General features: G+C 44.9%; 1 protein-coding gene across 4 annotated transcripts in view; it reads right to left on the bottom strand.

Annotated features, from left to right (window-relative positions):
* Window positions 1-23,948, bottom strand: part of MYH11 (myosin heavy chain 11) — a 140,645-nt gene that overhangs the window by 51,629 nt on the left and 65,068 nt on the right. For 2 of the 4 annotated variants that reach the window (XM_077141661.1, XM_077141663.1), the window contains exons 5-10: window positions 20,332-20,434; window positions 18,701-18,721; window positions 16,418-16,510; window positions 13,466-13,529; window positions 10,341-10,439; window positions 6,881-7,024 (exon numbers count right to left, since the gene is read on the bottom strand). In XM_077141661.1, coding sequence (XP_076997776.1) covers window positions 6,881-7,024; window positions 10,341-10,439; window positions 13,466-13,529; window positions 16,418-16,510; window positions 18,701-18,721; window positions 20,332-20,434 — 524 coding nt within the window. The remainder of the gene's footprint in view (window positions 1-6,880; window positions 7,025-10,340; window positions 10,440-13,465; window positions 13,530-16,417; window positions 16,511-18,700; window positions 18,722-20,331; window positions 20,435-23,948) is intronic. The other 2 variants (XM_077141662.1, XM_077141664.1) reach the window with 1 other exon arrangement.

The following is a 23,948-nucleotide window of genomic DNA, read 5'->3' on the forward strand; positions in this document are numbered from 1 at the left end:
TGCAAGGTCTCACCCATCAACCAAAAGCTCCCCTGTCCTTACCATCCTCAGATGTCAGGAAAGGTAGAAAGAATAGATGGTATCTTAAAACTTAAATTATCTGATTCCCTCTTTCACCTTGGTCTCAAGTTCTTCCTTAGCTTTTATGGCCACAAGATCTAGTCTCTCAGGAAATACTGTCTTTGAAATCTTATTGGGAAGAATCATAGGACTCTTCATATTATTTTTCTCCTTCTATACCGGACTCCAATCTATTACACTTTGAAATTGCTAATTATCGTAAGGGACTGTTCTAGTTTGCTAACTGCTGGAATGCAATATACCAGAAACGGAATGGCTTTTAAAAAGGGGAATTTAATGAGTTGCTAGTTTGCAGTTCTAAGGCTGAGAAAATGTCCCAATTAAAACAAGTCTATAGAAATGTCCAATCAAAGGCATCCAGGGAAAGACACCTTGGTTCAAGAAGGCCAACGAAGTTCAGGGTTTCTCTCTCAAGTGAGAAGGCACATGGCGAATACAGTCAGGGCTTCTCTCTTGGCTGTAAGGGCATATGGCAAGTACGGCATCATCTGCTAGCTTTCTCTCCTGGCTTCTGGTTTCATGAAGCTCCCCGGGAGGCATTTTCCTTCTTCATCTCCAAAGGTTGCTGGCTGGTGGATTATCTGCTTCGTAGTGTTGCTCTCTCTGAATCTATCTAAATCTCTCATTCTCCAAAATGTTTCCTCTTTTATAGGACTTCAGAAACTAATCAAGACCCACTCAAATGGGTGGAGACATGTCATCCTCTAATCCAGTTTAACAACCATTCTTAACTAAGTCACATCATCCAGGGAAATGATCTCATTACAGTTTCAAATACAGTATTGAATAGGGATTATTCTAACTTTAAGAAATGGGATTTATATTAAAACATGGCTTTTCTTAGGGGGCATACTTCCTTCCAAACCAGCACAGGGACTAATAGCATCTACCCAGTGCCACCATTCACAAATCCAGGCTGCCTTTCCCAAGGTTACTCCACAGTAGATGCTACATGACCTTCAACCCAGAGACTTGGACTCCTGGAAGAGACATCAACAAAAGATAGGAACTAGATGGGAAGGACCTATCAAGTCTGACTATCACTACAGCAGTAAAACTAGAGGAAAGTGACCCCTGTGTCTAACGTCATACCAAAAAGAAGTTCCAAGCCTTTCAGAGGTCACTTCCATTTTGAATCTCAAGTGAAAATTGACAGAAAAGACTCCAGAAGCAGACAGCATATGATGTAGACGGCTTCTATCCAAGATGTCAGAAGAAGTGGCTGATGCCCAATATCACAGATCAAGCCCCAGTTGGAACCAAGACATCAGATAACAATAAAGATGATAATGGTTATTGTTCTAGTTTGCTGGCTGCCAGAATGCAATATACAAGAAACGGAATGACTTTTAAAAAGGGGAATTTAATCAGATGCTAGTTTACAGTTCCAAGGCCGAGAAGATGTCCCAATTATTAAAACAAGTCTATAGAAATGTCTAATTTAAGGCATCCAGGGAAAGATAACTTGGTTCAAGAAGGCCAATGAAGTTCAGGGTTTCTCTCTCAAGTGAGAAGGCACATGGCGAAGGTGAACACAGAGTTTCTCTCTCATCTGGAAAGGCACATGGTAAACACAGCCAGGGTTCCTCTCTCATCTGGAAGGGCACATGCCGAACATGGAGTCATCTGCTAGCTTCTTCCCCTGGCTTCCTGTTTCATGAAGCTCCCCAGGAGGCATTTTCCTTCTTCATCTCCAAAGGCTGCTGGCTGGTGGACTCTGCTTCTCATGGCTATGTCATTCTGCTCTGCTCTCGCTGAATCTCTCATTCTCCAAAATGTTTCCTCTTTTATAGGGCTCCAGAAACTTATCAAGACCCACCCAAATGGCTGGAGAAAGGTCATCACCTAATCCAGCTGAACAACCACTCTTGATTAAATCACATCTCCAGAAAGATGATCCGACTACAGTTTCAAACATATAGTATCGAATAGGGATTACTCTGCCTTTATGGAATTGGCTTTAGATTAAAACATGGCTTTTCTAGGGGATACAAATCCTTTCAGAACAGCACAGTTATGATACTCCTTTTGGATAATAAGCTCTGCAAGCCAGTAACACATTCCTTAAAGGCAATAGATACCCTCATTATGCTCTTCAGGATGTTATTTTGTGTGTGGACACAAAGCATACAAAGTACTACCTATAACTTGGGCTGGTTCCTGTTATATAGATTATGCTATGCCCTAATTGGCTAGTTATGATAAGCTTCCAGAAGGGAAAATTAGACATCTAAGGGCTCTTAGGACTTCTTTCCATTCTATAGAAACTCATGAAGAGACTATTGCCAGACTAGAGACAGCTCCAAATGAATCATGGAAAAACCCATTAACCCAGGTAAAATTCACTAGGTATTCTATTGTTGCTATTATTTCCATCTCTGGGGCAGCTTTCCCCTGTGTTGGAAGATACACCATAAGACTACAGTTGGATTAGAAAAGGTAGCTTTAGAGCTAGGAAAATCTATCATTCACCTACGGCAAGCCATCAACTCACCAGCTGATGAGGTATCAGAATTTACAAAATGAATCTGTAAGATCAATTGGCATTAGATTAGATTCTGGTATCCCAAGGAGGTACGCACACACAAGTGGGCACCCAGTGATGTGTATTTACTAATGAAGTCAAAAGGAAGTCCACCAAGAGGAAGTGACAGCAGGAGCCCAAGTTAGAGCAGCAGCCAAATCAGCTGACACAGTTCCCAAATCCGATTGATCTGAGTCTCTTTTTGTTTATCTTCTAAGGTCATGGGGACCTTGGCTTAGAGATGCCCTAACAGGGGCATATTATCCTCTTAATAATAATATTCATAATATCTCTCAGTTGTTATCTGATCTCTCAACTCTTAATTGCTACTACCAGCCACTAACTTGACAAACGATACAACTAAGGATATAAAACCAGTGCCGACTCCAGAAGGGTCCCTGGTCCAGATAAGTCCTGAGACCTAGCCCAGCCTCTCCAGAACATCAGATTGTTCCATCTCCCTACCTCATATTAGTGACAGACCCTTCAAATATTAAAAATTTGGAATTGCCATAGTCCAAACAACCCCAACGAGAGATACGGAAAGATCAAAGGTGATGGTGGAATTATACATAGAAGATAGTACTTAACAAATGAATAGGAATGCTGGATCATTAAATTGATCTCTTTTAGTCTCCAGTACTTTAGAGCAGCTGGAAGTAAAAACCTAAAATTGTGAAATTGTAACCTATGTCAAAGCCTGAAATTAACTGGAATGCTGTGCTTGGAAATTTATAGCTTTTTTGTATATATGTTATTGTTCACAAAAAAAAGAAGGAAAAAAAAAGTCAATTGTGATGATAAAAAAGTATTTAAGCCCACTAGCCTCCTATATTCTGGAGCAGCTAGAAGGAAAAATCTGAGAGGATTGTATGGTAGCCCAGACAAACTCTGGGATTTATCCTGTAACCGCTTGTTGAAAAGTGCTTTGAAAACTATTGCTTTTTTTCTTTCTTTGCTTTGTATATATGTTACAGCATACAATAAAAAAGTTTAAAACCAGTGTGGATGGGAAGACAAAAATCTCAACTGCAGCCAACCCATGGAATCACAATGAAAGGTGAGAGACTTCTACTGGTGAATGAGAAACTAGCAGCAGATCTGGTCAAGACCTTGTAATTAAAATGACCTAAAAGGAGGAAAATTGATAGAATTATATAAAGCTCTGGGGACCAGCCCACTCAGAGCTAAAACAACAACAAACCTCTCTGCCCTACTTCCTCTTTGAACTCCCTCTTGGGTTTCCTCTTGAAATCTTCTGAAATTTGAAATCCTCACCAAGGTGGACGACTCAGACACCTAATCAAGCCTGTAATTAGTTATGTTTGGCCCCAAACAAAATAAAGCCCTATAAGAGGGACAACCCCCCATCTTAATCAATAGGACTCATGATAACTTTCTTTTTACGTCTACAAAAATTGCTTGTCATCCCCAGATGCTTGAAGATGCTTCCGTTTTGCAAGTGATCCACCTTCCTTGCTGCAGCAAAACTTTTGGTATCCTGAATAAAATGCTGTTATCTGCAAACTCAACTCTCATTTGTCTTTTGACACTTATTTCAGTTCCATGCTGCTACCAGCTCTCTGTGTGACCTGGGCTGAGTTCCTTTCCCTCTCTGAATCAGAGGGGTCTAGACTGACTGCTTCTGATGTCCTTTTGGGGTGTTTCTCTTGGACTCTGACTGCGCAGGTGCTCCATGTACAAGCAGAACTCAACATGGCAGAGGAAATCCTGGCCTCTCTTGGTCAAGTGGAGTTTCACAGAGCCCCAGGGTATGTGCTACCTCATGGAGAGTTTTGCCATGGAGCCCTGGATTTATAACCAGTGCTGGTATACTTACCCATCTACATCTTGGTCCCATGGAAATCAGTCATCTGCACACAATCATCTTAATGTTTTCTCTATCTGCATACCATCTGCTCTGTTATTTACTTAACCCTTTTCTTTAAATATACGTACTGCTCTTTCCTTAAATTTAGTTTACAGAAAACTTCCCCTCTCTTGTAAGTGAAAAATCAACTTCACATAAATAGATGGCATGTATAAAAATAAATGCAAAAAATAAAAAACAAAAATAAATGCAAAGAAAACAAACACTATCATCAAAGTCTAGCAAGATGATGGGGCCTGCTCAAGGTGCTGGTCCTGGGATCTGCTTCTCTGTGGTTAGCAAGCAGCAGAGAGGAGTTGATGACCTACTAAGCGCCAAACCATCACCATCTCTTTGAAGGTCATCAGAAGGATTAAAGGGGGGTGGAGAAAGGAACAAGGTTTCATGGTGGGATCCCATGTCATTTGTTGCCCAGTGACATGAGTCCACATTTTAGATCATACAGCTAGCCTTGGTTTTCATACCTGAGAAGTTTTAAAGCATTTCAAAGAACAAAAACCACCTTCTCACAGATAAAAACAGGCACAAAGAATCACAGCCCAGGGCTCCACAAGACCCGAGAGCGAGTCTCGGCTCTACCAGCAACAAGCTGTGTGATCTTGGGCAAGTTCCTGTACTTGTAACTCAGTTTCCTCACCTGCAAATTGACAATGGCTACCTTTGTTACAATATTAAATAATGAATATAAAGTCCTTAGCATATTTCCTGATGGCTTCACTTTAAATATATTATGAGCATTTTCTATGAGTCAATTATTTTAATTTGTTCCAGTTTCTTTTTATTTAAATAAAACTATACTGAACATCATGTTACATTTTGAAAACATACCTGCCTAGCATACATCAAGTACTTAATTGTAGGTGTTTTCTTTTTTGTCTGTTTTTTTGTTTGTTTGTTTGTTTGTTTTAGGCAAAGATTAGAAGCAAAACTGAACCATGTCCCAAGTAAAATGAATCATTCTTGGAGAGCTTACATGACTCAGGCAGGGATGCTGTTAGAATTAGATTCAGTTGTGGGACCCTGGCCAAAACCCACAAAGGCCATCCATTTGTCAAGTGAACCACAGAGCCCTCTTTTTCTAGGCCCTAAGTTATCTCGGGACCAGCTGCCCCTCCCTATGTGCTGTATCTTGGCAACCTCAGAGCTATTCCGGAGCTCCAAGGGGGCATGGGCGTGGGAAGGAAGGAAAATTTTCCACAGTCTTGCCCCAATGTTCCCAAAAGAGTTTAACCTTCAACAGTGGGGCACGTCCTACCCAGAAAGAAAAGTGTTTCTCAAAGCCCAGTGGCAGGATCATGGATATCTCTTTGAGCCATCCTGTTCTCAGACTCAAATGTCTTTCTTTGCCTTTAGTCGATGATACTGATCAATATTGGCCTGTCACTGGCCTGCCTTTCCAGGAAGAGTCCAATTTAAACCCGCTGCCTTGGTCAATTTCCCTCCACCATCCTGTTTTGTGGGGAACCACTTCTGCCTATATGTTGCACATATCTACCTCTAGCCCCAAGAATGGAATGGAGGCCACAATCTAAGCTACCCACAATCTAATCTATTTCCCTGGCTACTAACAGTAGCTCAGGACTGTGTATATCAACTTAGGTTGACCAGCCATAGTCAATGGGACTCTACCAAGGGGCTCAATAAGAGAATCTCCTCTGTTCTTTTTGTGCTTAACTTAAACCAGCAGGATGTAAGGGCTGGAGCTACTGCAGCCTTATTGCTACTAAGCAATGCAGCTTAGTTAGAGACAATGTCAGTGAGAGATGGAAGGAGAGAAACCAGGCTCTGGAGACATCTTTAGAGCTCCCAGATTTTGCTATGCTCCAAAGCCAGTATCCCCAAACTTTTCAGCTCTATTAGTGAACCATTTCCCTTTTCACTAAAGCCAGTTGGATAATTTATAAAGAGCCCTTACTTATACAGCTACTTTTCTAAAACACCAATAAATCCACCTAGAATGACATTCATTTTCCTTTTATTTATTTATTTATTTTTTTTGAGGAGGAGGTAGGGAATCGAGAGGTCAGAGATCTGTCCTAAGCAGAGAAAAGTCCTTAACTGATTCCAGTGATACTGAGAGCATGGATCTAGGAATCCTCACCAACCCAGACACAAAATGTGAAGACTTGGGCGGGCCACGGTGGCTCAGCGGGCAAGAGTGCTTGCCTGCCGTGCCGGAGGACCTCGGTTCGATTCCCGGCCCCAGCCCATGTAAAAAACAAACAAACAAACAAAATATAATAAAACAAGAAAATGTTTAAAAATGTTTCCCTTTCTTCCTCCCTTCCTTCCTTCCATCCTTCCTTCCTTCTCTGTCTTTCCTCCCTCTCTCTTTAAAAAAAAAAAAAAAAAAAAAAAAAAAAAAAAAAAATGTGAAGACTTACACAGCTGCTCCTCTTCGGTGAAGCCCATGATTGACATGGCCTCCAAGGTTTCCTGGAACATCTCATCGTCCTGGGCAGCCGGGATGGGCACGAAGCCGTTGGAGAGGAACGTGTAGTTGCTGAAGCCCTCCAAAAGCAGGTCATCTAGAAAGAGAGGAAAGGGGGTGGTGGTCAGGGGGCTACGCATCTACTTTCAAAATGAGACGGGGTCCTGGTAAAGGATCTGGGCCATTATCATTTATTTCCCTTTTCCAAAAGGACTTGGGTGGTTTAAAACCCTCCTCCCTCATCATGGCATAGATTGTCTAGCTCAGGGTGACTCATACAGCGGTGCAGACCAAATTTTAGCAGCCAAAATCCAGCCTCAGCTCTGCTAAGCCCTGACCTGGTTGCATGTACCCAGAAGAAGGGGTGCCTTTATTTCAATTACCCAAAGGCACCCTGCCCTTAAGAACGAAACTGTCTGAAGAGCCACAGCGATCTTCATTCATCCTCTTATTAAATTTTTATCACAATCATACATGCGTGTGATATATATATATATATACATATATATATATATATATATATATATATACATATATATATATATTTTTTGCATGGGCAGGCACCGGAAATCGAACCCGGGTCTCCAGCATGTCAGGTGAGAACTCTGCCTGCTGAGCCACCGTGGCCCGCCCACATGCATGAGATTTTAAAAACTCACTACTAACTACTACCAAAAGATTTATAGTGAAAAACAACATTCCTCTCTTCCACATTTTCTCCAACTCCTACCCTACTCTATAATGACTGATTTTATTTCTTCTGGGTTTTTTTTGGTGGTTACCACATCTCTCTATTTAATAGACTTAACAGCAATTTCTGGAAATTTAGATATTATCTATGACTTCCTGTTATGATAGACTTAGCTCTCTTCCACCACCATCCCTTTCCTCCAATTATTTTTAGTTGAATCGATAGATGGGATTTATATCAAGGATCACCAAATCCACACCACCTGTTTCTGTAAACAAAGTTTTATTGGAACAGACCCTCCCATTGCTTTGCTTGCTTTTGTGCTACAATGGCAGAGCTGAGTAGATGCAACAGAAATCATATGGTACACAGTACCTAGGTATTTATTATCTGGCCCTTTCCAGAAAACGTTTGCCCATTCCTTGTTTATATAAGTATACCTATTAAATATTGCTCTCTGCAAGTCATATTCTATGGTTATATTTTCTTTTTCATTGCTGCATAACTCCTCTCTTCCCCAAGACTTTACAACTGCTTTTCTTTTCTTTTCCACACTATTTGTTTTTTATCATATCTTCCAAAACATCAAATATCCTATCCCAGACCAATCTTCAATTAGGCTGGATCAGATTATACTTTTGAAGGGAGTCAGTGAGATAATTCTTTCCCTTTCTTTCTTTCTTTTTTTTATAACAAAGGTCTTTTATGGGTCAAGTCACTTCTTAGCTGCTTCATAAACTCGAGATTAAAGTGACCTCAGACCCCAGTTAACTCAAGCCTTTGGATTAACTGAAATGACTAATGAAAGTCATGAGGGACTGGGTTTTTGCCAAGCCTTCATTTTCTCGGGTATGGAGGTTATGTCCGCGGTTCAGTTCTCTCTGGCAGCCTAACCCCTTCTCAGGTCTATCATTAGGAATCCAAATGGCCTAGGACATTTATTTAAAATTTTTTTTAATTAATTAAAAAATATATATATAACAACAAACAAAAACATTCTTAACATATGATCATTCTATTCTACATATATAATCAGTAATTCACAATATCATCACATAGTTGCATATTCATCTTCACAATCATTTCTTAGAACATTTGCATCAATTCAGAAAAAGAAATAAAAAGACAACAGAAAAAAATTCATACATACCATACCCCTTACCCTTCCCTTTCATTGATCACTAGCATTTCAATCTACTAAATTTATTTTAAGATTTGTTCCCGCTATTACTTATTTTTATTCTGTATGTTTTACTCGTCTGTTGATAAGATAAAAGGAGCATCAAACACAAGGATTTCACAATCACACAGTCACACTGTGAAATCTGTATCATTATACAATCATCATCAAGAAACATGGCTACTGGAACACAGCTCTACATTTTTAGGCAGTTCCCTCCAGCCTCTCCATTACATCTTGACTAACAATGACCCAGAACATTTAGTTGTCAGCCTTCTCCTTGTCCAATGGCTGGAATTATGCAGAGAACCCACAACGAGAGGCCAGAGGCTGAGCACCAAACCGAACCCAAGTCGCCAAACAACCAACCATTGACTTTGGTGCCAAATAAAGGGAGGAGGAAGGAAAACACTTTGCACTAGGCTTCCTCATGTTATCCTGCACAGCAATTTCTAATTTATTTTCCAGCATATACCATTCATCCAGCATTCGCTCCTTTATCCAAAAATTGCTCCATCATCCCTATCATCCAGAAGCATCAAGGAGGTTAAAAAAAAAAAAAAAAAAAAAAAGGATGATGCCACCCCCTTGTGGCAGAGCCCTGCACTACACCCCATCGCAAAAAAAGCACAAGCTCAGCTTGTCCTTTTGGTAATTTTCCCAACCCAAATAACTAACCCCGAGTCACAAAACTGATGGAAGCAAAATACGTATTATTCTCATAATATTTGAGATTTAAAATCATTACTAGAATGATCTTACTATGTACCTAAATTCACTAACATATTCCTTTTTTTAGCTATGTGACTTTTATGTTCTTTTGAGTTACTAGACTATTAGTGCATATCCAGAGCGTGCAATTTCCTACTGGAATCTGACATACACTATATTTTATTTACATGAAAAAAAAATTCCAACAATAACGGTTGCCAAACTATAATCTGCCTCCTCGTTTTTGTAAATAAAGTTTTATTGGTAAACAGCTTTGCCCATTTATTTATATATTGCCCATGACTATCTTTATTTTTTCTTTTAATTTTATTTTCCCATGATTGCTTTTGAGCAGCAACAGCAGAATTAAGTAGTTGTGACAAAGACCAGTACTGCTTAAGATATTTATTTGGTCTATTACAGAAAAAGTCTGTTGACCTCTGTTCTATAAATCCACTTCAAGATTACTTTCAAAATGCTGTGTAAGGAACATGTGTGATGAATGCCTCCCTCTCTGTAGTTTCTCATAGAACTGAAATGCATCTCATATACTTGCAAATTTTATAAACTGGGAAATATGATTCTTGTCTTTCTCCCTTCCTTGAAGGCAAAGATTGTACCTGCCACCTAGTAGGTGCTCAGTAAATGCAGATGACAAGAGCGACACTCACCTGCTGGAAAGAGATGAGGACGACAGCAACTGCCACCCATAGAAGCAGTACTTTCTCTGACACAATCTCAGACTCTGTGTTAACAGTCAATCACTTAACCCACAATCCTGACGAAAGGGAAGGCAGAAGCCTCCATTGGATGTCACTGCTAGGCACTTACTTTTCATCTTCTCCTTGGCACCGGCAATCACGTAGTAAAAGATATGGAATGTCCTCTCGTCTCTGGCTTGGCGAATCGCCCGTGACTTTTCCAGCAGATCTGGTTTGGGAGGAGTTAAGGAGTCTGGGGAAGCCATGGGTGTTCCCTTATGGGACCCTAACCTTCCTGCCCAGTTCCTGTAGCACATGCTGCTGGAGAAGAGGTCTCCAGGCCCCAGGAGAGACTTACTGGAAAGTTTCCAAGAACCCCAGAGGAGGCTAGATTCAAGCCATCCACACCTGATTCGGAGAGGTTGACCTTCCAGTTCTGGACCAGGGTTTGGCAACCTCCTGAACTTTAACCTTTGCCCCTTGGGCAAATGACCACTTATGCTGTTGGGCCCCAGGCCCAGAAAGCATAAAAGGAGAGGAGTAAAAAGGCCCCAGTATGAAGGGCTATGATGAGGCTGGCAATGAGATTTGTTCCCGATTACCGTCACCGCCTCTTCTTCAAAATGAGCTGTCCTTAGAAATTCCAGAGTAAAAATCCTTATATCCACCACCATTTACTACTTCCAGTGCCAAGCGCTTGACATGCATTGCCTCACTGAAGCCTCACAAACGACTCGAGAAAGGCAGTGTCAATATTATCCCCACTGTCAATACCAGGGAAACTAAGGCTGGTAGTGGTGAAGTCATTTCCCAAGGCCACGCAGCAAGTGGCAAAGCCAAGGGGAGCCAAAAACATCACAGCCAAGAGGCTGGGCTTCAGGAGAACTGGGTACTTGCCCTGGTTTGCTGACTGATCTTGACCCGGTCGCCTAACCTCTCTGGTTAAAGGAGAACCACACACCCTCCAGGCTCCCTGTCCAAGAAGGCAGCTCCGACAGGAATGGCTATTCTAAGGAGAGCTACTCTGGTGGGTGGGGGTAAGGTAGGGACTGAAGCATGCAAACACACCACAACTGGGCAGCTCAGAAGTGTGTGCAGGAGTCCAAGAACATGGCACACCAGCTGTGGACTTGGCCCAGGCCCAGCTGTCCTTCCAGCTCCTGGACAGGAATCCTCACTGGGTGGGCTGGCAGGATAGCCCCAGGACAGGACACCTGGGCTCCAAGGGCATCAGGGTTGGTGGGTAACTGGAGGTCTGCTGACCACGAAGCCAAGAGGTAGCTGTTTCTGTAGCCTAAAGTTTCACGATTCTTGGGAGTCTGGGGGACCTCCCAGGCCACCAGCTCACCCATCCCCAACACTTTCTCACTGCAATTGAGTAGGGGCTCAGGGCATGGCCGGGGTCACCCAAGGAGCACCACCCCCCACTTCCCAGAGCTTAGGCCAGGACCCAAGAAGGTGGTGCCCAATCCACAACAGCACCTTCACAAAGCTGCGTGATCATGAAAACGTAACGGTCCCACCATCTCTTTCCCCAATCCTCAGACCAAAGGAGCGTACACAGTTTCCAGATCTTGGATAAACTATGGTGCATGTGTAACAAATACCATATAGCACCCCAGTGCAACTGGGACACCCCATTAACACTCAAGCAGCAAAACAGAAATACTCTCCTAAGACAGAGAGACAATAAGAGCCTCGAAACAGGTTTTGTCACTAAATGAATTTTAATTTCCAGAGGTTTCTGGATTTCGGAATTGCAGAGGAAGGGTTGTGGGCCTGTGTGATGATTAAGAGAAACTTGTCTCCACAACCCTCCATGGCAGATCAGGGAGCAGACACAATCTAATCCAGTGGCTTGGGGGGCACAGAGAAGAGCTCATTCAGGCCCCTTGTCCCTCTGTTCAGCTGTGAAGGGTGGCCCAGTGTGATCTGGCCAAATACAGGTGCTTCTCACCTTTGAATCTAAGAAGACCCAATTTGCTATGGGTATCTCTCCAGAGGAACATAGATTTTTAAAACATCAGTAGATAAACATCAATATTCCAAGAAAAAAAATAGGGGGTGTATTAAAATAGAAATCAACAAAAGTTAATAATACACAATAGCCACTGTGTATCTGATGCTCCATTGGGGTCATGCAACATGCCAAGGGCTATGGCGTATCATTCCATCAACATCCATGTCAGCTCCATGAAGGTGGTGCTGTTATCGCCTCCATTTTACAGATGAAGAAACGGGCTCAGAGAGGTTAAGTGACTTACCCAAAACCTCACAGCTCCATTTTACAGATGAAGAAACGGGCTCAGAGAGGTTAAGTGACTTACCCAAAACCTCACAGCTCCATTTTACAGATGAAGAAACGGGCTCAGAGAGGTTAAGTGACTTACCCAAAACCTCACAGCTAATATGGCAGATCTGAGATCTGAACTCAGACCTGTGCAACTCCATAGTCCACTCTCATGCAGGGCACCCATATGTAACCAGTTCCCACCAACCCAAGCAGACACTCTATGAGCACCTATGGGAGCCTGCCACCCTTGAGCTTGAGGGGTACCTGTAAGGTTTCTGATGTTGATGAAACACTGAACCCTAGACCTGACCTCCGAGTCCATGGCTTTCTAACTCATCTCATGTCATCATGCAGATTCTCCAAAGAGACGCTCTACTTGTGCTTTGCATCCCCTGAATTCCTCTTGGAAAGGCGTTTTCACTGATTTCCTGCCTGTGGAGTGGAGCTGATCGCAGACTAACTCTCTGAGAAGGACCGGGTCTTGGGTTTCACCTTGGACCCTGGCTCAGTAGGGAAGCCCTGTCTGGTGATGGAGATCATATGATAATCAGTCCTTACTCGGACTCCCAGCACAGTTGTAAGAGCTTTATGTGAGTTAATTTGATTTATCCTCACAAATAACTCTATGCAACCAGCTCTATCATCATTTTCATTTCACCGATGAGGTAACTGAGGCACAGAGAGGTTAAGTAACTGGCCCAAGGTCACTCAGGCAGGAAGAGATCAAACCCAGGCTATAACAATTCAAATTCAGAGTCCACCATACTACTAGCACCTGCTGTTAAGGGAGGACAACCTCAGTGAAGATTTGTTCTGGAAGGAACCCAAGAGTCAGGGGAGAGAGGGGTGGCTCTTGTGCAAGTCATCTTGCCTTTCTTGCCTCCCACCCCATGCTCCAGCCCCTGGGAAGGAGGCTGGGGGGCGGGGTGGTCCCATGTAGCTCAGGACAAGCCAAAGGATACATGTCTCGATGTTGGCTCCCACGATATAACCGGTGACGTCGAAGTTGATGCGGATGAATTTGCCCTGCCGACCGGAAAAACACAGCTCATGGTTGGTTGCCCAACCTCTGCCCGCCTCAACCCCCACGATGCAAGCACTTGGGGAGGGAGACATTGGGGGTGGGGGGCATTCGAAAAGAAAAAAGTTTCTTGCAAACATTCTGAGCCTCAAGTCAGCTTGTCAGAAGAAAACACATCTGCTGAGCGGTTCCATCTGGGCTTTGCAGCCACAGATCAACTTACAACACGCTTCTGCAAAAGCGATCGCATTTGGCTCTTGCAATGACTCTAGGTCATGACCAACCCCATTTTAAAGGTGAGAGAGCAGGGCGGGCCACGGTGGCTCAGCAGGTAAGAATGCTTGCCTGCCAAGCCCAAGAACCTGGGTTCGATTCCCGGTGCCTGCCCATGTAAAAAAAAAAAAAAAAACATAAAGGTGAGAGAGCAGATGCTGAAAGTGGGCAGAATGGCTTGCCCAGGGTGGCACTGCTCCTAAGAGGCAGAATGGTAAGTAGGAGGCACGTTTTTCTTCACCCAAGTGGCTGAAGGGTGCCGTCCCCTCCCCATTCTGCCTGGGGCATGCTGCCACCCACACCTTCCCTCTGGCCCACTCTCATCCAACTGCTGGGTAAACCTCCTCCTTGGGACAGGGGAGCGTGAGGCACAGTTCCAGCAGACCCTGCACGGGAGGTTCTGGGGGCAGGACTGGACCCCAGCTCCAGCCCTGGTGGTCTACAGATAACTGAGAGGGAAGAGGAGGGCCTTCTGTCTGAGCTGTCCATAACACCAAGGTCAGGGGCCAGTTCTGGATTCGGCAACCTTGACCCTTTTCCTGCTTTCTCAGTAGCTGGCAAAGGATCGCGTCCTTCTCTGCCCCCCACCCCACCCCCACCGCCTCCCACCAGGACATTCACGGCAGGAGGTGTTCGCTTGGTGGACACATCCCTAGGCTTGCTCAGGCCTCGAGAAAACCCTCAAATGTTCTCCATCAGGAAGTAAGACAGCAGGAAGATCTGTGATGGCCACAGTCATGGCTACTGCAATGGACAGCCTGCTGGCCACGGGCGAGACCCAAGTGCTGTCCCTCCCTCCCTCTCTTCCTCCCAAGAGGGCATAGGACACCAGTGAGAGGAGGGCATTTTCCAGGGTTAATCATGAACTTGCTCTCACTTTTGACCTGCTAGAAACTTTGCAATGGATTGTGCTAAGTCTCAGCACAGGAGCTACCATCTACTCTGGTATCTTAAAAATCCGGGGGAGCGACTGGGTAAGGTTGCCACCCAATGGCAGGGGCTACTGGCACCCAGTGGACAGGGGCCAAGGAGGCAGGGTGTTCCAAAGTGAATGGAGAGCCCCCCCACAACCTAGCATGGTCCCATATCCCATGTGGCTTTCCAGCGTCCCACCTGACATTCATGTGGGTGAAAACATGTCTTGAATTAGTTGAGTCTAGAACCCAAAGATAAAAACACAAAGAAATTTTTTTAAGGTGTTCTAACATAAAAGCATCATCTTCTAGAGAAGAGTGTCCTTGGGCTCAGAGTTTTACCAAGAGATACTTGCCATTTTGGAAATTCCTGTTCCAGTGGGAAGGCTACTCTTGGCATCTTGGACCCTGGCCAACACCCCGTAATGCTCCCCTCCCTAGTATCAGTGTATTTGTATTATCACAGTCACAGTGATTCCAGATAAAGATGCAAGTTTCTAACTACTGCATCATATCTTCTGTTGTGGTCTGGCCAGGGCATGGATATGTTGAAATGTTCATTATTTTTATGGTTAATTATTTTACTTTATTTCTTCTTAGTACAGTGAAGGTCTTATACTGATCTGTGCTCATTCTATATGCACAGTGGGTGATATGACCATGTTGTTAATTTCAGAACAGAAAAGGGGACATTACATAATTATTTGTTACCCAAAAAAATGCATACAGGATGAAACAAGTTTGAGAACCACTGTGTGAATATGCAGGATGCAAGATTATTCAGGAAAGCATCTGTAGATGAGCAGAGCAGAGGCTTCCCATAAATTGTTTCAAAGGGTCTCATCCCAGTGAACGACAGTTCGGGGGAGTGGTACTCACTGATCAGCTGAGAACTGCTCTCCTCTGCCCTCTTTTCTCAGAATTATTCTCAAACTGTTTTTCTGGTTCCCCTCTGGAGGCCCACTTCTTTGTATAATAAAACAATCTTTTGTTCATGTGTCATCAACTGCCCACTTTCTCCTGCCCCCATTAGGCTCAAGTGAGAAAGGGGGGACTCTCAGGGCCTAGAGAAACATGTGTGGGCAGGTGGTGCCTCTTGCCGTGTGCAGTGCCCAGCTCCCCAAATAGACCACAGGCTTCATGAATGCTGGGACCCTATCTAAATTGTTTACCGCCAATACTCTGAGCTAGATCAGCACCTGGTACACAGCAGGTGCTTAATAAAAAATAACATAGCAATTTAAAAAAACAGAGAATGGTGTATGTAAAAACACCTACCAGAATGACTGTATACAGTAGGTACTCAATAAGTATTTGTTGAAGGATATGTGTGTGCTGTATATAGTAGGTACTCAATTAGAATTCTGTTGACTGCTTGAGTCCTGAGTATTGTATGTACATGTCCAGCTCATACTAGCTGCTCAATAAATATTGAATGAATTAATGAATGTCAAACACCTAACAGGGTGCTTGGCACCCTGAACATCTGGCCAATGAAGAGTAAACAAATGAATGTGTGAAGGAGTGGCAGGAGACTTCGCGGGACTTTAAGGTCAAGACAACACTGAAGATGCAGAGCAAAGTGCCACTGTGACATCCCCCCACCCCCTCTATCTCAGACGCTCCCCTGCACACTCATACCCCAGATTTGCTGACACCAGGGATCCGAGTCTTTGCCAGAAAACCCATGTGGCTTCATTACTTACAAATCGTGAGGAGTTGTCGTTCTTGACCGTTTTGGCGTTGCCAAAAGCCTCCAGAATCGGGTTTGCTTGAAGAAGCTGCTTTTCCAGCTCACCCTAAAATTAATTCGCATCTAGTTATTGGAGGAAGCAACCCGGGCCCAGACTGTTTTATCCTAGACAGACGTTGTTCCAAGACTCTGCCCTTAACCTGCAGTTTCTCTGTGATCCTACCTCTCGCCTGAGACCCTAATGCTAATGATTTGCTTGAGGATCTCAGGAAAAGGGCCCTGGCCAGCCTCTCCAGTAGCTCGGACATCTGTTCCCCAGGGCCACCTTTTCCAGGACCAAGGCCTGCTCATCTACACCGCATCACAGTCCCTCTGGGCCGCTCCACTGCACAACGCCGGGGACGCCATTTCCACCACAGCCAGTGGTACCCCAAGGATTTGTGCAGTGCCAACTCTGCCCTACTGTGCACGGTGGCCCTGCTGCTGCTTGCGTTTAATAAGCAGCCTTCCGCAAACTAAAACAATCTTTCTGCTGATCGTTTCAGTGCACTTTTCAAAAGTTGTCATTTTTCCTTTCCCAGGACCAGTTGTCTGAACTCTCCTACGAAGGACAAGTAAGGAATGCACAGAACTCACTGGGAATGCTTCTAACCAACTGCAGAACAAAGCTTCAAAGCGGGTTGTCTGAGCTCCATTCATTGGGTTAAATGCAGCTGAGCCCACCGGCCCCCTCTGCACAAAGGCGGTCACGTGATGAATCGTGGCGGGAAAGGGCCAACCAGGTAAGTCATGCTGGGACAGCCAATGAGCTGCTTTTTGCCCACCTCCCAAACATGGCAGCTGCAGGCTAGCCCAGAGGCCAAGCTCTTTCTCCTAGCATTCTCAGGAAACTACTGGGTTCTGAGGGTTTCTTCCTTGTGCTCCCTGCTGCCTTGCCCTAACTTGTATCCAGGCTCAGAAACTGGGCAGGGGTCTAGAGGGAAAAAGGTAGGCCTAGCTTTCTCCGTGCTCCTTTGCAGACCAGGAGGACATCATGGGTAGCTTTTCCTAATGGGACAAAGCAAGAAGCTACTTTTTATGATTTTTTAAAAAAAATTTTTACGTATGTCCTCCAACTTTGCAGCACCCAAAGAAAGATGAAGCAGAGGCATCATCTCCATGAAAATCTCAGCTACAACTGGAATCCCTGTAACTGGGACTTGTGGAAATTTACAAGAGCCAAGGACTTTCCTCAGCTAGTGGGAAGATGATGGAAGGAATCACTTCCATCCACACAAACTTGGGGTTCCCATGTCCCCTGAAAAAGGTTCTCTGTCTAGAATAGAAATTTCAGCTGGTGGAGCCAAAAGGTCCTTCGCAGGAGAACTTTAAATGTGGAACTAAAAAGTAAGATGGGACCTGGTCTAAACTCTTCATTTTATGGATGACAAGACTATCGCCCAGAGAAGTTAAGTGACTTGGCTGAGGTTACACAGGAGTCGAGCCCAAATAAGAATCCTGATTCTCCTTTGGGTACACGATGCCATCCCAGGGTCTAACTAAGATGGATTGAGTGGGATCCTTCTGGGAGCCGTAGGAATCCCCTGAGTCTCTTCTAAGAAGCTGGGACTCATCTTCCAGCCTCCCCAAGCCTGGACTCATCAGGACCTGGTTGTGTGTCACGTAGCTGGGGCCTTACCGCGCCACCACCAAAGCTTGTGCGCCACGCACTGCAAGACTTGCGTTTCCGGAGCCTCTGAGTCAAGCAACCAGCATGCGGAAGACAGACACACACGGCAAACGCATGCATGAAGGCACACGGGTGTGCGGGTGGGGGCAGGGCGGGGGGCTGGGGTTTCGGAATGAGGGCGGGAACGAAGGGGAGCGTGCCACGGCCATGCACCGACTGACTGTCAATCAAGCCAGGGAAGCATCAGGGCCCAACAGTCCTAAAGCGCTCAACCAGACGGGATGAATGTCTCTAGGTTGTTCACTCAGGGACACGGGTGGTGGCCACCCTGGTGGGAGGGGGCAGGGATGCATTCTGAAGTGGGGAAATCCATTCCCGGCTGGAAGACAATCCTGGGGATTCCAACAGGAGTCCTGCGGATGACAAACACTCCCCTGCCCCGCCCCACGCTGGCCTCGGACACCTGCAGACAGTATTTTGGTGCCTCTTTTGATTTGAGTGGTGAACCTGGGGGCTTACCCCATTCTACCATCAGCTAAAGGACTCAGCGGATGCAACAGGAGCATGCAGATCTAAATACACTCCGTGCCTCCCGCACACACCGAGAAAACACCCTCAGTTACTCACGTAGGCAAGAGATGGGCCTTGCTGTGGTTGAATAATACAGTATAAAACAAATGTCAGTGTTATTTCAATCACATGTGCATTGGGGGCTGGGGATTATATTTTCATCCACCCCCAAACAGCCTGGATTCACCAACATAACTGGGACAGCAGCTTCTTTTCCATTATCTGGCTTCCTTATTGTTTAGCCCCCTTCCTCTCCTAGTTTCTTAGAGACCCAGATGTTTTAAAGGTTTTCATAATTGTCAGGACCGTGGTTGGCTCTTTAAAAATGTATCAGATGAAATATTATCTGAGATGAGTTTACATATGCAACGAAAAAATGTGTCTGGCATATAGTGAGAACCCAAAAAAGACTGGTCATTATTATTTCTTATCTTCACTATCTCAGGGAGAAGGAAGAAAGTGGGAAACAGGGTTTTAACTCCCAAGCAACGTTGGGGCAATTTGCTCCCATACGGTGTGGCTGGAAACCAGCTAGCCAGGGACATTTCTGAAATGTCAAATCTTGGGTCTTCTGCATGTGTTTGAGGAAAGAAAGTTCCCAGAAGCTACAACTGGCACCTGCCCCCGCTCTCCGATGGCCTTCAGGAATGCTCAGCTCCACGCAGTCCTTCAAGGGCCTGAGGCAAGACCTGGGCGACAGGACAGGTGGCAACTCCAAGCTACCTGCAGGCCTCCATTTTACCACCTTCCCACCCCTGAACCTTCAGACACAGGCACTAGCGAATCCTTCAAGCAGCCTTAGTGCTTGTCTCCTCTTCTGGGACCAATGAACCAGGGCTAAGACGGAGGAGGAGAAAAGACAGATCTAAGAAGGGAGGGCTCTAGAAACCTGCTCTTCCTTTCCTTAATTCAAGATTTATTTGTGTAGTTCTCTGACAACCACCTCTCTTTACCACTAGTCTGGAAGTTGAGAGAATAGAGTTAGCTGAACTTCTTGGACTCATCACTGAAACCCCCACCCTAGCAGCGCATACAGTAGGGGCTTAATCAATAGTTACCAAATGGTGTTGGGTGGAAACCCCCATGCTGAGTGACTCCAATACCCCCACCTCCTGGGGTTGCAGTTGAAGGGGACATAGAGGATGGAGCAGTCCAGGCTACCTCAATTCAAGTGAGTTTATAGAGATTTAAACCCAAGTGAGTGGAGATTTAAACTCAATAAACTCAGGAGCAGTGGTTCTCTACTGATCTGAGCCCCCCCAGGGAGTCACTTGTTCATGTCTGGAGACATTTGGGATTGTCAAGACTTGTGCTATTGATATCTCCTGGGCAGAAGCCACAGACGCTGCTAGATGTCACAACAAAGAATTAGCCAGTACAAAACATCAATTGTGCTGGTATTGAGAAACCCTGATTTAAAGCAAGATGTCCTCAGTACAGTGAAGAGGGGGCGCGTTCCCATTCTTGCTAAATGGGGCCCCTTCAGGATCATACTCCCAGCTGGATAAGGAACCTGTCCAAGCCCAAACAAGCTGAGACCTGTGAAAGAACGACCCCACCCGTGAGCTGCCAGGAGAGGGGACAGTTAGACACGTGGCCTGTCTCAGGGAGGTTCCGCCTGTCAGCCGGGCTATAAGCAGGAAGCCCTGCCCTCTAAGCACGGCCTCCAGGTGGGACCAGTCACTCACCGTGATGCTCGTGTCCTTCTTGCCCTTATGGGAGGAGGCCACCACGGCCAGGTACTGGATGACTTTCTTGGTGTTTTCTGTCTTCCCAGCTCCAGACTCGCCTCTGAAAGACATGGGGAGAATGATCCAAAACCTACCAGAAATAACCCTGCACAGGTGTTCTGGGGGCACCACCCTGCAACTCCATCAGTAAAGAGTATGAAAATTACCATCACTGCCCTTTCCCAGGTGGGGAAACCAAGGCTTATGGAGAGGAAGTGGCTTGTCTAAGATCATAGCGCTGGTAGAGGGCTGAGCTGGACCTCAAACCCAGTCTAATACTCAGTCTGCTTCTCCCAGGAGGATGCAGGATAGGTTTCAGACAAAAAGAGTGAAAGAGAAAACCTGAGTCTTCCTACTGAGGTCCAGACTTAGAGTTTATTTGGATGGTTCATTAGACATTATTTGCATTGGTAATAATGGAAAGATCAGGCAAGAGGTAGCCATCAAGGAAGACCTAAGTACCTCCCCTTGGGGAAAAAAAGAACTGGTTATTCCATCTGCCCCCAGGCAGATGCAAGCCCCGTGGTCCACTGAGGAATCCCACCCTAAATGTCAGGCAGCTACTTAATGATCTCAGTTAGGTATCAAAGGATACAACTGGTTGAAGTAATTCATGCTAAAGTGTAAATGACTGATAGGTTTAGCTCAGCAGGGCACTGTTTGTTTTATCAAAGGAGAAATCTTAGAATATGAGAGGTATATTTTTGACAAAGATGGCCTTTTTGAGCCAGCTGCCTCCCTTGGCCACTACAGATCATCACGGTAGGACAACTTTATTCAAGGGTTTCAGCTTCTGCTTCTAGCTCCCCATCACTCCTAGTAAAAAGGAAAGGCAGAGCTTTAACCACAATACTCCTCCCTTCTGTTCCTTCCCTCATGTTTTTTTTTCCCCACTCTCTTTGCCTAGATTCTGCCATTTCCCAACCTCTCTCAATATTCTGAGCAGCAAGAAATAGGTTTTTATATTTTAAAGTCTGGGAAAGAATTTGTCCACCCTGAGGTAGGCTCAAGGTTCTCTGTGCTGAACCAGTGCCACAAGTTTGAGTACAACCCTGTTCTTCTTCCTAATTAGGGAATAAAGAAATTCTTTTCCTCTGCCATGGGCCTGATAATAACTTCGCTCAAGGTTAAAAATGAAAAGACAAGAAACATGTACCCCGAGTTGCTGGCGCCAATCCTGTGAGCCCCAGAAAGCATGTGTCTGATCGCCAGGAATGATAGGTTGTCTCGCACAGGCGTGAGAGGTCTGTCCTTTGCCAGCAGTCACCCTCGGCTGCATTATTTCACATGGACTCAGAGGCAGTTTGAGAAATGGGAACTACGAAACTAGGATCCCTACTCTCCTGAAAGAGGAAACTAAAGCCAAACAATGATCTTTTAAATTTTGATTTTAAAGAAGAAATTGACTTTTGGGGGGGAAAGTAGAAGTCCTCTGCTGATTGTTTCACATGCATTATCTCCTCTCCCTTCTCTCCCCCAAATCCAATTTATCACCTCCATATTATTGCAGAAGAGGACTTCTGGCCCAGAGTGAGTAAGCAGTTTGCCCCAGGCCACACAGCAAGGAGGACACAATTAGAATTAAAAGCCAGGTCTCTGACTCCAGTGTTATCAGGACTCCTTCCACAACACTTCACCAAGAGCACCCCATAACACAGCCCCAACCCTCTAGAACGTTCCTTTCTAAGGTGGAGGACAGGAAGAGGGAAAGGAATAGATATTTGTTGAAGGCTCTCTTGGCAGTAAGCATTGGATTAAAAATCTTCTTATTCAATCCTCCCAATAACCTAACAAAGGCATTATTTATCATCTGCATCATCCAACTGGGGAAACGAGGCTCAGAGAGTTTGAAGTAAATTGTTCCAGGTCCTACAGATAGAAATGAAGGAGGAGCAGGATTTGAACATGAATCTAGTTGATTCCAGAGCCCATGCTCTGCCCACTGCCCTTTTATTTTGATAGGTAAGAAGAGGGGATGGAATGAAGGGGGCTGGGTGAAGGTGTCCAATTGTTTGGTCAAGCAAACATGGGCTTGATTATTGCAGGGATGGTATTTCATAGATGGATTTAAATCACCAGTCAGTTGATTACATCTATGGCTCATTTTATCTACACTCAACAAAGGGGACTGCCTTCAGAATGAGTGATGTCTCATCCAACTCAGTTGGAAGGCTCAGAGGGAGAACTAAGTATTACAGCAGTCAGAAAGAAAATTTTCTTTTTTTTGGAAAGATTGTGTCCTCCTTGTGGTGTGGCCTGGGGCAAGGTGCTTACTCACTCTGGGCCAGCCAGCTTCTCTTGGGAAATTCATGGAAACCTTCACTGGAGTTCCCAACTTGCAGCCTGTCATACAGAATGTGGACCTGCCAGTCCCTACAATTATGTGAACCAATTCCTGTAATAAATCTTATAACATACATACACATAATTCAATTTATAAAATATAAATCCTGTTTCTCTGGAGACCACTAACACAGCAGGAAAGACAGAAGTTCCAGCCCCTTACCCCATTCCATCTAAGTTTTTCCATATATCACGGGAGTGCTTCACCTGCTTGCACAGACTCTTTGAAAATGTGACTAGGTCCAATGAACCAAGATACTCGGGTTCATACAAACCCCGTAGTATGAAGTACTCAAATCAAGCTTATGTCCTAACACTTGACAGACATCACCACAAACCAAAAGGGCTGGGTTCTAATCAGAGCAAGAAGAAGAAATAATTTTGAGTGTGTGAAACCTCCTATGTAGGTGGTCCTGGATCCATTCAAGTCCAAGACACGAATGAGGTCAGCTGGTCATGCAAACCACGTGTGCAGAACATGCACCAACATGGCAAGGCCCCTGAGTCTCTAAGTGCACCTCTCCTTTCCCACCACGACTCCCCCATTTTCCACCTTGGCCTGCAGCATCTCCAACCTCCTTCCTTTGACCACAACAAACACTGCCTGGCATGACCTGCCTGAGACTCTGGTCTTTCACTTTGCAGGGGAGGGGGGGTGGGATTCAAACTCCGAGAAGCTGCTTTCCCCCATGTGGGCTGTTAGGATCAGCAAAGTTTCCAATCTCTATCAATAATAATAAATTGACCTGGGAGGTTCTGTCAAAGAAAATATCGAGTATCTGGTGATTGATTTGCATGGCGCTGCTTTGGAACCCTTATTATCTTTGCTTTTCTGATCTCTGAATTCTGAGGTTAAAGATCCTTTCCAGGGTCTGAGCATCCTAAGTCCCTGACCTCCCTTTTAGGGATCCTGGGACCAAGCTCCCTCCATATGTGCCCGCAGGCTCTGTAAGTAGCCCACCACCAAGTCCTGTTTATTAGGCCAACCCCAGCAGCTGGGTAGAGCTGCCCAATGGCTGCTTAACCCCTCAGCCCAAAGCAAGGCCAGCTTCCTGGACGTGTGACTTGTGCTGAGAAGGGCTCCATCCTTGGTTCAATGCTCTACAGTGGCCATCTTGACCACTTAATAATAATTTATAATGACTTAATAATGGTTCTTAATACTTTGTGAACCAGCCCCTCATTCTCATTTTTCACTGGGCCCGCTAAGTATGTGGCTGGTCCTGACCCTC

This window comes from Tamandua tetradactyla, chromosome 23 (assembly GCF_023851605.1).
Source record: "Tamandua tetradactyla isolate mTamTet1 chromosome 23, mTamTet1.pri, whole genome shotgun sequence".
In the NCBI taxonomy this organism is placed as follows: Eukaryota; Metazoa; Chordata; class Mammalia; order Pilosa; family Myrmecophagidae; genus Tamandua; species Tamandua tetradactyla.